This window comes from Scleropages formosus, chromosome 18 (assembly GCF_900964775.1).
Source record: "Scleropages formosus chromosome 18, fSclFor1.1, whole genome shotgun sequence".
In the NCBI taxonomy this organism is placed as follows: domain Eukaryota; kingdom Metazoa; phylum Chordata; class Actinopteri; order Osteoglossiformes; family Osteoglossidae; genus Scleropages; species Scleropages formosus.
The window spans coordinates 16,046,508-16,059,769 of NC_041823.1; the positions used below are offsets into that span (position 1 = coordinate 16,046,508).

The 13,262-nt window shown below is 42.8% G+C and overlaps 1 protein-coding gene across 3 annotated transcripts in view; it reads left to right on the forward strand.

The window, feature by feature from the left end:
- Positions 1-13,262, forward strand: part of LOC108941907 (semaphorin-6D-like) — a 102,251-nt gene that overhangs the window by 58,986 nt on the left and 30,003 nt on the right. For all 3 annotated transcript variants that reach the window (XM_018764820.2, XM_018764823.2, XM_018764821.2), the window contains exon 4: positions 12,324-12,521. In XM_018764820.2, the coding sequence (XP_018620336.1) occupies positions 12,389-12,521 (133 nt within the window). In that variant the 5' untranslated portion in view covers positions 12,324-12,388. The remainder of the gene's footprint in view (positions 1-12,323; positions 12,522-13,262) is intronic.

The following is a 13,262-nucleotide window of genomic DNA, read 5'->3' on the forward strand; positions in this document are numbered from 1 at the left end:
TTGCCTCGACGAAAACATGGAAAAGGGTGAGGCACTGTATCCCAAAGGCAAATCGCAGTGACAGGAGTGATATCATTGCTAGAAGAATCATTTAGCAGGGTAAGAGAGTAAGTGCAAAGACCTGTTTAGCAGTCTACATGTTTCCCGTGATCATGCAATGTACACGTGGAAGTCAAAATGTACAGACAGTTTTCGGATTGTGTATCAGACGCTATGTCAGCACAGCGATCCGAATCAGAGCCTGTAAACATAAGCTGTGGCAGCTATCAACGTTTAATCGGGGCACAGCGGCTTCCCAAAACTATGTTAAGTAGCACGTGTGTGTAGCCCCCTGCATACACAACATATACAATATTCCCAAGATCTGCTGAAGTGAGTGATGGTTCCCCATTCCCTCCTACATACAGACTAATGAGGATTTCAAATCCAACAAGCCAAGGGCATTTATCACGCGCTCCGCTTAATGGCAGCTCCGTCAAGTCCCAAAGCAAACGATCCTCTGCTCCTGGCCCGTTATAGATGAGCCTGCTTATCTGTTATGTTTTCAATTGTGTGCCCACGTTTAAAGTGTGGACTTGGGGTTTGTGTACTGCAAGGAGGAAACCCTACATCTCTTCATTTCTTGCTCTTCTTGCTTTGGCTGTTTGACTATTTGATTCTCAGTATATAACTGTGAAAGCTCAGAGCTGACTGAGTCATTCATGGGTGGCTGTAGTTATGGTTGTACTACTCTGATTAATACAAACTCTTAACTACCATGCATTTTTACCAAGTTTTACCAAGGCTCCGGAGTTCTGGTTTTATTTTGCTTGTTCGCTGACTTTGGGGGGGAGGGCTGAATTTCTGATTATTTAATTCAGAATGGGGTGGTCAAGTAATCTATGAGAATGTTGGAAGAAGTGTGGACAGAATGGGGGGGACAACTGTCCTGAATGCCAATTAGCTTAAAAACACTAAAATGCTAGAGCCTATAATCAGTCTGGGGATTTGGTTAAATAAGATTATCCTAAGTATTTCAAGACCCTTAATATCTACGACGGGATTCCGGCTTCAGGGTTTAAGGTTTCATTTAGCTCCCAGCTTCAGTTTTCACCTTCCCAAGGAAGAAGTGACCAGGAGACTGTTCTGCAAAGGACGAGCAAGCGCCACCTATTGATCCAAATGGTTCGTCTTCCACTTGTAGGGGTCTTGGAGTGAATCCACTTCATTGTGGGGTCATTACAGGTTAGCTGGGTTGACACTGAGTGACAGACGGCTGGCATTTAGCCTGAGTTTTGTTCCTGTGCGTTTACTTCCTTGGGATAATTTCCTCCAGGTGTTCATTACTTACTCCGACTGCAGAAGCTGGATCGTGGTATACCTGCACAGGTGGCCCTAGACTGCTGGATCAGATGGTCTGAACTACAGGGTGTTACATTATGCATGAATGTGTAAGGAATGTGTAAGAGAAAAGAGATGGAAAAATATCTCCCCAGGCCCTATATTTCTTAGAGAGTGAGCCAACGTTTGGTTTTTTTTTTGGCTGGAGGAGAGCTTACAAGTAAACTTCTGTTTTGGTCTACACTAGAGTGCTGTACTAATGCTGTGTCTTTTCCAGTCACTAAAGCCAGCTGACAGCACCTTGCTCTTTTTTGTATGGAAATGTCACTAGAGTAAGATAACCTTGCTGCTGTCAGATTGTTACTGTCTTTCTGGGCTGGGCAACAGTCTGCATCAGTTTGTTAGTACCTCACGCATAACCATGGTGACTGGTCAAACTTGGGTCAAACATGTGAACGGTGGTAGAGTTCTGTACGTTTGTGTGTGTGTGTGTGTGTGTGTGTGTGTGTGTGTGTGTGTGTGTGTGTCTGTCTGTCTTCGTGCCTGAGAGCTCCAGGTTGGGGGCAGAAGAGGAAAAGAGAAATGTGTTTATGTTTATATTCATTACTGGAGCTGCAGACACAATGATGAAGCGCTCAATCTCAGAGGGATAGTGAAGCAAGCACGCGCGGTAATAACATTCCACTGAAAGTATCCACACCTCAGCTCTGTTCTTGCCATTGATTTATATGCCAGTGCATTGGCGTTGACTGGTGTGATCAGAAAATCATTTGTTTAAAAAGTGTGCCTTTGTGTCCAGTGCCGACTGGAGATGGAAAGAACAATACTGCTGTCATGCCTTTGTACCTTTTCTCTTTTTTTCTTATTATCTTTAAAAAAAATTACCTTTCAAGAAGACTGGGGAAAGTTTCTAGTTTCTCTTCAGCAGGGTGTAGTGTGCGTTGCACAGAAACACAGCCAGAACGTTGAAGCCAGGTTGCTCCATTGACTACGTGGTCTTAAGTTCAATCATGTTAAAGTGGGGAGAATGGATGCTGATTGCTGGTGCCAAAGCCAGTTACCGCTCCAGAGCAGAAGAGCTGAGCACCTCTGTCACAGTGCACTCAGCAGTCCTGAATGTGCCTAATAGTCAGATTATCCAGGTTTATCGTGCCATCCATGTCAGTTTGCCATCCCGTCTTTGTCAGAATGGACCTCTTCTCCAGCACTCTGGACTGGCACGGGTTGCTCAGAGCTGCGCCTAATCACGGAGGCGTGAAAGAGGATCAGCCAAGGCACACGATGAAGAAAGGAACCTGGAATCAAGGGAAGGCGGAGGACCTGAGATCTGCATGATCCAGCACCCTGGGTGTGTTTGGTTACTCTGAGACCACGAGGAGTAAGACTAAGCCAGAGCATTGGGTCCCGTACCACTGGACTTACGTGAAGACTAGCCTGGTAAACTGAGTATGCTGGAGGGTTAGATACGCTGTGTTCCGTATTGTCTTCTAATGTGTGAGGCCTAAGATATCCCTACTCCCATTTTTCAGCTGGAGACGGCGTTGCGCAGTATACTGCACAGCGTAGCCCTGAGGGGATTGATTGTACATATTTGGATGAAGATGAGCTTGGTCCCACTGGAAGAATAGAATCGAGTTGCGCAGGCTGTGTAGCAGGGCTGAAGTGCAGCCAGAGGACAGTGTGTTTGACAGCACTGGGTGTGAGCACCATGCACAGCCCTACCTGCCCCGGAACGTTGATCAGCTGTACCTCAGCCCACTCTCCTCTCAAACTCTTCATGGCTAACGACATCCGTTGGCAATTCAAGTTCAAGTGGTTTTTATTGTCATTCCTCTATATAGCTTGTATACGGTGGAACGAAATGTCGTTTTCGGAGACAATGGTGCAACACGGAACAGTACTTTCACTGTGACTTACAAGCAAGGATATTCTGTCTTTAAAGTAACTCACTAACAGTGTGATGGCATGTGTTGATGGATAAAAATGCAGGTAGCATTCATATTTAAGGACATACACCTGGAAAAGGGAGGTTGTTGCTTTAAGTCCCCCATAAAGACTCTGCCGCAGTACAGATCAAGTGATCAAGGTACTTAACTTGGATTATAAAATTAAAATATTCTCCTGATTAAGACGGTAACATTTTTCTTTCCTTTCTGGATAAAACAAATAAATCATTATATTAATAGTGTAATAGTGGACTGGTTTTGTAGCATTAGATAAAACAGTAATCATTTGAGATGCCATTTCTGTAGCCAGTGTGTAATTTTATGTATAGTCTGTTCATCTTCAGGTGAATATAAATGAATTTCAGAAATCTATTAATATACCTTTTAGCTGTTGTAGCCTTCTCAAAATTGCTTGTTTAAGCCAGTGAAATGTTTGGCATAGTATTGCAGCAATGTCATGTTATACAGAGGGGAGTTGTAGTAGTACAGCACGCCTTAATGAACATGCGTCCATGTGGCGAGCCACTGTCACTGCTGTTCGGAGGTTTTCTCTACACGTTTCCAGTGTGTCCACATCAAAACGCTTGTTGATAATTGAATTCTGGGGTATAACTGGTTGGTCGCTTTTCCTCTCATACCGATCCTAGCTACAGTATGTGCTGGGAGGCGAGGAGATTTGAGACTGTGCCTTAGCCCCACTCCTCTCCCCTCTGTACTGGACACTCAAATACACACCCACCAACATAAAAAGTCTGTGTAAATCCATACTCCAGGTGAACTTCTGACTTCGGAAGTGTGAAATGCAGAACAAAGGTATGGTTAACACAAAAAAAAAAAAACAGACAACGGTAGCCGGAGATTGAGATTCAGTCATCCCACTGCCACCAGCCCATGTAGGAAACCTGTAATACGCTGTACGGAACAGGGTTTGTTTGCTGTCAACCCCTTCCCCATGACCCCTTCCCCATGACCCCTTCCACAATCTGCCTGTGCTGTAGATCAGCTGGAGCCTGATTATTGATCAGTAATTTCTGAAGGATTGGATTTACATCACTTTCAATACCATGCCAGGTAACATTCCTGATGACGCTGAATTATTAATAAGCGCAAGATGGTTAGAAATGGCATTAAATGCGGTGTAATACGAACGAACGCAAGAATTACTTTGTCTTGTGCTTTTTTAACATTTGGATTTTCGTTGGTAGGTTGCTATAAGAGGAACAGAGCCTTGTATGGTAGAAAAGGCTGAGCATGTGGAGGAAAGTTGCTTGTTTTTTCATGATTCAGAAAAGCAAACCTCAGGCCTTTTTAGCACTATCAGAGTTTGTCATCAGCAAACTAATGACATTTTTCAGATAGCTGCGTTCTGAAGCTGTGTCAATCTTCTGTGCCAAATTGTCTGATTTGCGGGTAACCGTGAAAACAAACTCAGCCATGTATAGACTGGTTTTTAACGTTAAAGAGTCCTAAAGCAGAAACGTGTCTCTTGTTGTTTATTGTGTTCTGTGGCAGTAAGGAACCGGCCGTGTTTGCCATCTTGGTTTTGAGGTATCGGTTTCGAATCCTTATAAACGTTGCGCTGCGTTTTTCTTCTTAGACTTGCTTTTGTGGCTTTCAAAGGATCTGGCATTGAGCTCGGCGATTTAATCTGAGCGAAGCGTCCCAGCGTCTGCAGTCAGAGAGTGGATAACAGTCATTACTCAAACACCGAAATGGAGATAAGGGCTCAGATCGAATCCCCACTATGCCTGCAGCGAATTACAATTGCCGTTTCTCGGACAGCATTTGTTTTGCTTTGTGCTGTGTGCCTTTTTTTCTGTTGCTACCCTTGTCTTTGCCAGCAGACACAAGTCTCTCTTCAGAGGCTCCTTTGAGGATGAGGCTCATTGATTTTAGTGTGAAATCCCAGTCTCGAGTTCTGGCAAGGGCGTGCTGGTCGAAGGCGACGTCGAGGGCTTGATCCGCTCGCTGTTGGCTGAGGCCCGTGGAGCGGTGCTCCGAGTACTTCCCGTGGGAATGGGCGGCAGAGGCTGACGGCAGCAGCGGGAGACACGGCGTCAGCAGGCCTGTCAGCGGTGGTGGTAGGCAGCATGTAGCATGTGGGCTGAGGGTCAGAGCAACCACCGTGGGGGGGGGGATGAGTGGCATTGATGATGAAGGGGACCTGACCCTGCCTGACAAGTGAAAGCTGCATCCATGCATTTCCTCCCGGGGGGAAACACTGAATGGCAAGTGTCCACGTGGTTGACATGACCGCTCTCGGTGCTGATCTCGCTGGAAAGTCGAGACAGTCTGCAGGACTGTGTCTTTCTTCTTTTCACAGACACAATTGACACTTGCAGCTATATTTTCATTTGAATAAATTGTATATTTTGAATACAACTGATTCTCATACTTGGTGACCTGACATGATGTTTGTCTGATGAAGGTTCAAGTTTCTTACCTGATCCACTGAAGAAAGGTGAAGAATCTCTAGATATTCTCAGCCATTATCATAATCCTCCAAGAATAAATTAACTCCTATATCATCTCCACATTTAAGTAGAAACAACATCTGCTTGTATGAGGCCTGATTTACAAGGTACAAATCCAAGATTCGAACGGATGCTGGTGGGAATTGAGAGGTGTTCCCACAGTCCCTCAGCCATAGCCAAGACCAACGGTAACCTTTGCATTGGATGAAAAAGGCTAGTAAAACTTAGGTTTTCCAGCTAATAACAGCATCAGTTCCCACCAACTAATAACTCATTCTCTGTACTTCTTAGGCTCTTCTTCCATAGCTACGGAAATCTAGTTAGGCTGTGAAAATCTGGTTTTAATGTTGCCGACTCTGTGACCGCCCTCCATGGAAGAGACAAGGTTGTTTGGATGAAGCCGAGTTTGATACCAAAGGATAGGCTGCTCGATGTTGCTGTAGCTGTGTCTGATGTCTGGCCATGTGAGCCGTGTCATGGGACCACGTTCATTTACCAGCAGGCAGATTAATCCAGCACTAACGGGTCAGTGATGATGTCGGCGGAAACAACGAGGTCTTTGTACTGTGAGCCACACACGAGGTGTGTATCGTGGATTATTTTTAATGTACTATTTTTTTGCTGTCTCTGTTATATATTTCATACTGCATCACATGTTTGGTGGGATGACACATTATGTTGTTGGTGTTGTTATAGTCATAACTGTCTCAGCATCTTTCTATCCATTTTTAATTGTTGCTTGTGTGGGAAAGGTTGCAGCAATCCTTAATTCAAGAGATGTATCTTCGTTTTTCCAGCAGAATTTCTTTTAAAAAAAAAAAAACTGACTTTTTTGGACTTAATACAGAAGTCCTTTAAGGGGATGTGGTGGCGCAGCAGGTTCAGCGGGTGCCGGCTGTGTGACGTGTCTGTGGTTCAAGCCCTTCTCGTGGTGCTTTGCAATGGGCTGATGTTCCCATCCTCCTTCAGCCTTGCACCCTCCATTGCCGGGTAAGGCTCCGGCTCACCGTGACTCGGCTCGGGACAAGCGGTTGTTGACGAAGAATGGACAGTAACCCTTTAGTTAGAAGCCCACACCCACACAAATTCCTGTTGGCACTAGTTGCTATTTTTGGGCTTTCAGGCCTTCAAGTACTTTCAGACTTTTTTCTTTCTGTGGCTTTTACACATGTACATATACATTTATTAATTTATCAGATGCTTTTCATCCAAAGCAACTTCCAATGAACTCTATGTAGTGTTACCAGCCCACACACCTTATTCACCGTGGTGACTTACACTGCTAGATACACTACTTACACTGGGTCACTCATCCATACATCAGTGGAACACACTCTCTCTGTCACTCACACACTATGGGTGAACCTGAATAGCATGTGTTTAAACTGAGAAGTTCAGTCATGCATATATTTTCATTTAAGAATTATTAAAGCATTATTTTGATTAAGAAGTGAAAATTAGTGGGCCAAAGAATGAAAAGGTTGCTACTTTTAAAGAGATTCTGAATGGAATTGTATCCAGTTGTACTGATGACCACATATTGGCAAAAAACCAAAAAAAATGGCACAAAATGTCCCACAACATGACCTCTGCAAGGAACATATCCATATTAAACTATGAACAATAGATTTTGATTCAAATTTTATTTCCATAGTTTAGTTCACTTGACTTTTCCAGTGTGTGTGATTGAATTAACAGTTAATGCAAGGCATGTGTCATTTATCACAAAAGCTTTTCAGCTTTACATTCTGTTGGCACAAAAAGTAGGTTTAATTCAATTGTCAGTTACCTAGAATCTGTCCTTAAGACAAACTTTTGATTGAAACTTTTGTTGTGTAATTTAGAATGCAGTGCTTTTCAGGAGCTTTTCCTGCATAGACGTAAAAGAAATGATGTTAACCTAAAGAGAAGTCATTTGCAGCAAAACTGTAACCCATTCAATAGTCCTCACATAGATAAGTAAAGTAATTTTTGCCTGAAAATGAAATTGGTCTGGGTATTATGTTCGTTTATTATGGCGATGTTCTTATGAATTATTAATTTTCATGCATGTAAATGGCATACCTTGCTTTTGTTTTCATTCACTGATTTCCAGACTGATTTCCAGAAAATTAGAAAAAAAAAAAAGGTATTTAATAAAGAAATTTTTGTAAAAAAAGCTTTTTTCTTTTGTCTGCCAGCTTGGATTTTTAGGAAAAATCAATATTGCCGTGAGCAAGCAGGATGGAATCTGGCAGTTGATGTCTTTGCAGCCAGTGTTTTAAAGCACTCCATGTTCACTGATTATTGGTAATTAAGTGGTGTTCTATCCAATAAAGCTATTCGCTTTAACATTTACTGTCTAAAAGGCACGTAATTACATTTTTAACTCACCTTCTCTGTTATTTAGCCAGAGCTGATTCTTGTGAGAATGGTCTTGATTATTCCCCTTCAACTTCTTCTTGCACATTATAATTAAAAGTGTAATATTTGGTGAACGGATGTAATAGTGGTTTATTAGTAGGTTTTTTTTTTTTACTGCAGCCAATGACTTGATTCAATAAACAGGCAGACATATTCATTGATGGTATATTCCATTTAGGTTCAGTTTTTTAGCTACAAAGGACTATGGACAATCCCAAAATGTTGTAAAGCATCTCAGATGTGTACCTCCACTGTTATACATAAGGAATAAGCAGAGTAGCCTATAGATGAGACTGTTAATTACATAAACTCATATTGTGGTTGCTGTGTACACACTGATTTTCTCTCAAGCTCGGAAGTCAGTTATTTTTTGGTCATTCATTCTGTAGTGAACTGTACTTATAAGTTCTGTTTTGTGCTAGTATAGGAATATTACTGGAGAAACTGATTACATTAATCTAACTATTGTAATAGTTACAATGTGTTACATGCATGTATCCATTTGTCTGCTTACAGGCAAACAGATTCATCCTGTAGCACAAAATAGTTTCATGATATGTCAGATGGAGGTTACATGCATAATAATTCACATTCCTGCTTGCTGGACTTAAGCCTTCCCTTTAACGTTGTTTGTTATCAGAAAATCGTGGCTCACTGAAACACTTTTTTTGTGCTTGAAACACTGCTCAAGTGTTAAAGACATGTAATGGATGTGACATCTACCCTGAAGGTTATTAGTTCAAAACGCATAATGTATCTGATGCAGTAATCTTGAGCAAAACAGCTGAATTGCTCACTTTACAAAACTCCCTGGTTATATTATATTATTAATACTGCTAAATATTACAAAATAATTTATAGTTATTTTTCAAGTGTTCCTATTTTTCCTGCATGCTCTATGTGTCTGCTATGTAGACAGTGTGACAAATCATTTGGCCTCCCAGACAGTGTCCCATGGGGCTAATGGTGCATGGGGAGCAGGGGCTAATTTGCTTAATGATGTTTGAAATGACAGAAGAGAAGAGGGACACAGAGGATGGGAATACACAGGAGAGACACCTGTTATACAGGGAATGTTAGAAAAACTTCCTAAAACAGTGAAGCACTAATTACCTACAAAGAGAGTTTAGATACCATGGGGCTTTTGGACTGGTAAAATATTTTAGATTGACCTGCACTGTGTACTGTTCTATACAACCCAGTGACCAAAAATTTTCATTCATTCAGAATTTTGAATGTAAAATTGCCGTATAAGGCAGAGATTTGTGCAGTGCTGACCCCTGGGCCAACTAGATGTCGAGTAACTGAAGTTTTATTATCAAAATTTGGGGTATTTCCTGTGTAAATGAAGATTGTTTTTAAAAATACAACAGAGCTTTGTCTATACATCATGACATTGTTGTTTGTGTCAAGGTTGACTTGTTTCCTCCGTTCTTTGATATCTTTGCAAAGAAAGATTAAGGTTCCCTCACTGTATCACATGGCCAGCAGTGAACCTTAACCACTGTCAGTTAATCAATAGCTCCAGTGGCCTACAATCTCGCGCACCATGGAGACCCAACTGCCTGTGTCTCTCGGATGGCTTAACAAGTCCACTTCATTAAAGAAACAACCCGAGTCCCAGCGAACAGGACCACTGAGAGGGGGGATCAGTGGCAGCTTATATCCCATCGACAGCTGTCAGCTCATCAGCATCTCTTTGGCAACCCTTACAAAACAACTATTGATTAAAGAAAAAGCTTCAAGCTTCGATAAACAGAAAAAAAACAAAGTTGAAAGAAAGACCATGTAAGAGTTGAGCTACAGAGTTGTTGTTTAGGAACTTCTAAAAAGAGTGGCCAGTTCCTGTAGGTGTACCAGCTGGACACGAGTGTTGAATTACGCTCAGTACTCCAGCACTACAGTGGCAAGAGCGGTGAAGACCACACTGGAAAGGGGACATTTTGGTTCTTTTTCCACCAGCTACTCCTTCACGCCCCCATCAATGGCGACCATTCTTGGGCATGTTAGCCCCACTCTTGGGAATGTACAGACCCCACATCGCTTCGCCAAGGCTGCTTAATTGAGCAGGCAGTGCGCTTTGAGGACTACCAGTGCCAGGAACAAAATGAGCCAGCCTCCTGCAGCTGCCAGGGCCCCCCTTGCTGAGGACCGTGAATTCCGCCACTGCTATTTATAGCAGTGGCATGGCTGTCTGCCCCCAGGGAGGCCAGGAGCCACGTCCGTCATGGAGCCCACATGAAGCTCAGACTCCACTGTAGCCTTCACTCTGTTTCTGCACATGTGAAATTTTGTGCTCTCTGAGCTTCAGAATGTGCATCGAGCTTCCCAGTGAGCTGGGAAAACAGTGCAACCAGCGCACCAGCATGAGTACTTCGAAAAGCCATTCTTCACTGTGGCACGATCCAGATCTGAGCACCTTCTGTCCCTGCGAAAATATTGATCTGAAGAACAAATCGTCACACCATTGGAAGGTGATGCATGTCCTGAATTTCAGCCATGGCATTTGAACCTCTGAACACAGGTAACTTGTTCCACTTAAAGCTTAGCACATCTCCACAAAGAGCAAATGGACAGAAAACTGACATCTCCTACCTCATAACTGAAGCCAGATGTAACGGCTGGGATGAGTTGCGACACAACATGTTCTCCCTACATTGACTGCTCCCGGTTGAATTGCTTCACTTTCAGAAAGAGTCTGTTTACAGAAGCAGTATCATCCATCTTGACACCATGATGTATTGCGCATTGTCTGTAAATCCAGGTTGATGAAATTTATGAAGTAAACTGGAGTAGATGCTCTTCCTTTTTAATTTATGTCTTTCTGATTATTGCGTGAGCTCATCACTGTTTGCGACCATCTCATCTGAATCTGAATTAACCTGTCACAATATTATTGATGGCAGCTCATGTCCCTGTTGAGTTTGCTTCTGATCTCTTCAACATTGTGCGCTAATGTTTCTCGTTGACGCCCATGAACTTTACACAAAAGCAGCGATCAGATTAAGTCAGAGGACACGCTCCCCTCTGTAAGCCCTCTGTCTTCAGAACAAAAGACTTTTGTCTGTGCTCTGTGTTGGTCTGTTGCCGTCCATCTGTCTGTGGTCTTCTACCTCAGGAAGACACAGATGTCTTTTCTAGACATCTGTCTATTTTCTAGAATCCCCAGGAGGGTTGGGCAACCACTGACCCGTAGACTCCCAGAGGTTTTTTTCTCCCTCAACCTTCAGTTGGGAGTTTTTGTTCCTTTCCCCGGTGACCAGTAGGTATACTTATAGCTCTATAATAAGTTTTTTATTATGGTAACCATTAGCTGACTGTCTTCTTTGTTTGTATCAATTTTTCCTGCTTTATGGCTGTGTTAATGCGCTCTGTGTCACTGTGTGAGAAGAGCACTCTATAAAAATCAAAATAAATAAATAAATAAATAAATGTCAGACAATATGGATGTTGCTTGCTGCTGTATTAGTAATTAATACTTCAGTAAAATAAACTCCACTCACTTAGCTCAAAGTTACAGTGTAGCCTTTGATGAGCATCATTTTTGGGGGGGTTTTTTTTTTGTGTTTAATATTTTTTTCTCCTCAAGCAAGACTGCTCACCTCCCAACCAGCTCAGTGTCACAGCAGAGAGAAGCAAGGCCTTCCCCCTAGGGCCCTTCCGTTAATTGTGTTCGCTCACCTGTGAAAGGCGCCTGTCTGTGAGTAAATGAGCCAGGTGTCCCTGTGGGTGTCGGCCTTTCGCTTTTACCCCCTTCTCACTCTCTCTGGGACCTTCCTCCCTCACAGTGGGGGGGAGCTGCTGAGCCATCTCAGCCCTTGTTCTCAGTAAGCTAGGCATTTTCAAAAGGGCCTCGCATCATCCTCTTTGCTGTCACCATACATAGTTTCTGGGAGGTGAAGCCTTGCTGAAGATAAATTCATGCTTTGTGGTATTGAAGAAGGGCATCTGAGTCTCAGTCGGATGATCTGTCAGTTCTGTGCTATGCTACAGCCGTCCTCCTCTAGTACCTGTACACGGTTGAAAAATACAGATTATACTCATTTTGATAAACCTTAAAGGGAATGAGACTGTTACAATGAGAATCTTGTCACATATGATGACATGAAACATTTACATACTAAGTCCTTTATCATAATTGTCAGCATTCTAAAAATGCCTGTCTTGATTTGTTTTTCAGACGGTAAGGTCCTGGAGTGGCCCACCATGGTGTTCTGCTAAGGTCTGCTTCCCCTACTGCTAGAGATGAGCCGTACCAGGGGGCCACGGCCCCTCATGACGGTGGCCCTCGTCATCGTCTTCTGCTTGCTTCGTGTGTGCACTGCAGCTATGCCCTTCCCCAGGGACCTGGAGCCAATCAGAGTCATCAGCAGTCACAGTAAGGAACTATAAACCAACCTCACTGATATGGAACAATTTATGCTGCCATTGGTTAGGGTAGGTGAAACTTATGAGTACTGTAACCCTACAAAGGCAGTACTATACAAGTTGCCTCGAGCATAGAGTTCCATTCCAAAGTCCTTGAAAGGCAACTTTGACATAAGTTGCAAATCCCCTTATACTGTTTTCTTGTAAACCACAAGGATATATAAACAATTAATACATATGATTGTTACCTTCTATAATAGGGCTTTGTTTATTTTTCAGTAATTTCACACATTATTCATGTCAAAGGATTACTACTATAGACTATGTGGCCCATTGTTTGGTGGAAACAGAGATGCAGCAACACAAAAAAAGTGTTTTTTTTTTTTATAACAAATCAAGGGAAAACAGTAACTGAGTTAGGCCTTGGGTGCAGGCCACTTTCAAAGGTCAAATCAAAACCTCACCTAAAATTCAGTTTTTCAGCCTGGCACCCAGTCTAAACACTCATCCTTCCTGCAGTCTTCGGACCAGCAGCTTTCATGGCCCTTTCAATGAGCACTCAAGTGTCCGCAACTGGCTATTATGGAGTTAAGCCCACTATTCCATCAGTGTGATATGGGTATGCACTTGAGAACTGTCTATCTTCAGCTCCTGTCTCCTGCCTAGGGATAGACTGCCCACCAGCTCACAAATAATTATAGCAGAAATTCTATACAGTATTAGAATGATATTTTCATTTTGTACTATTATT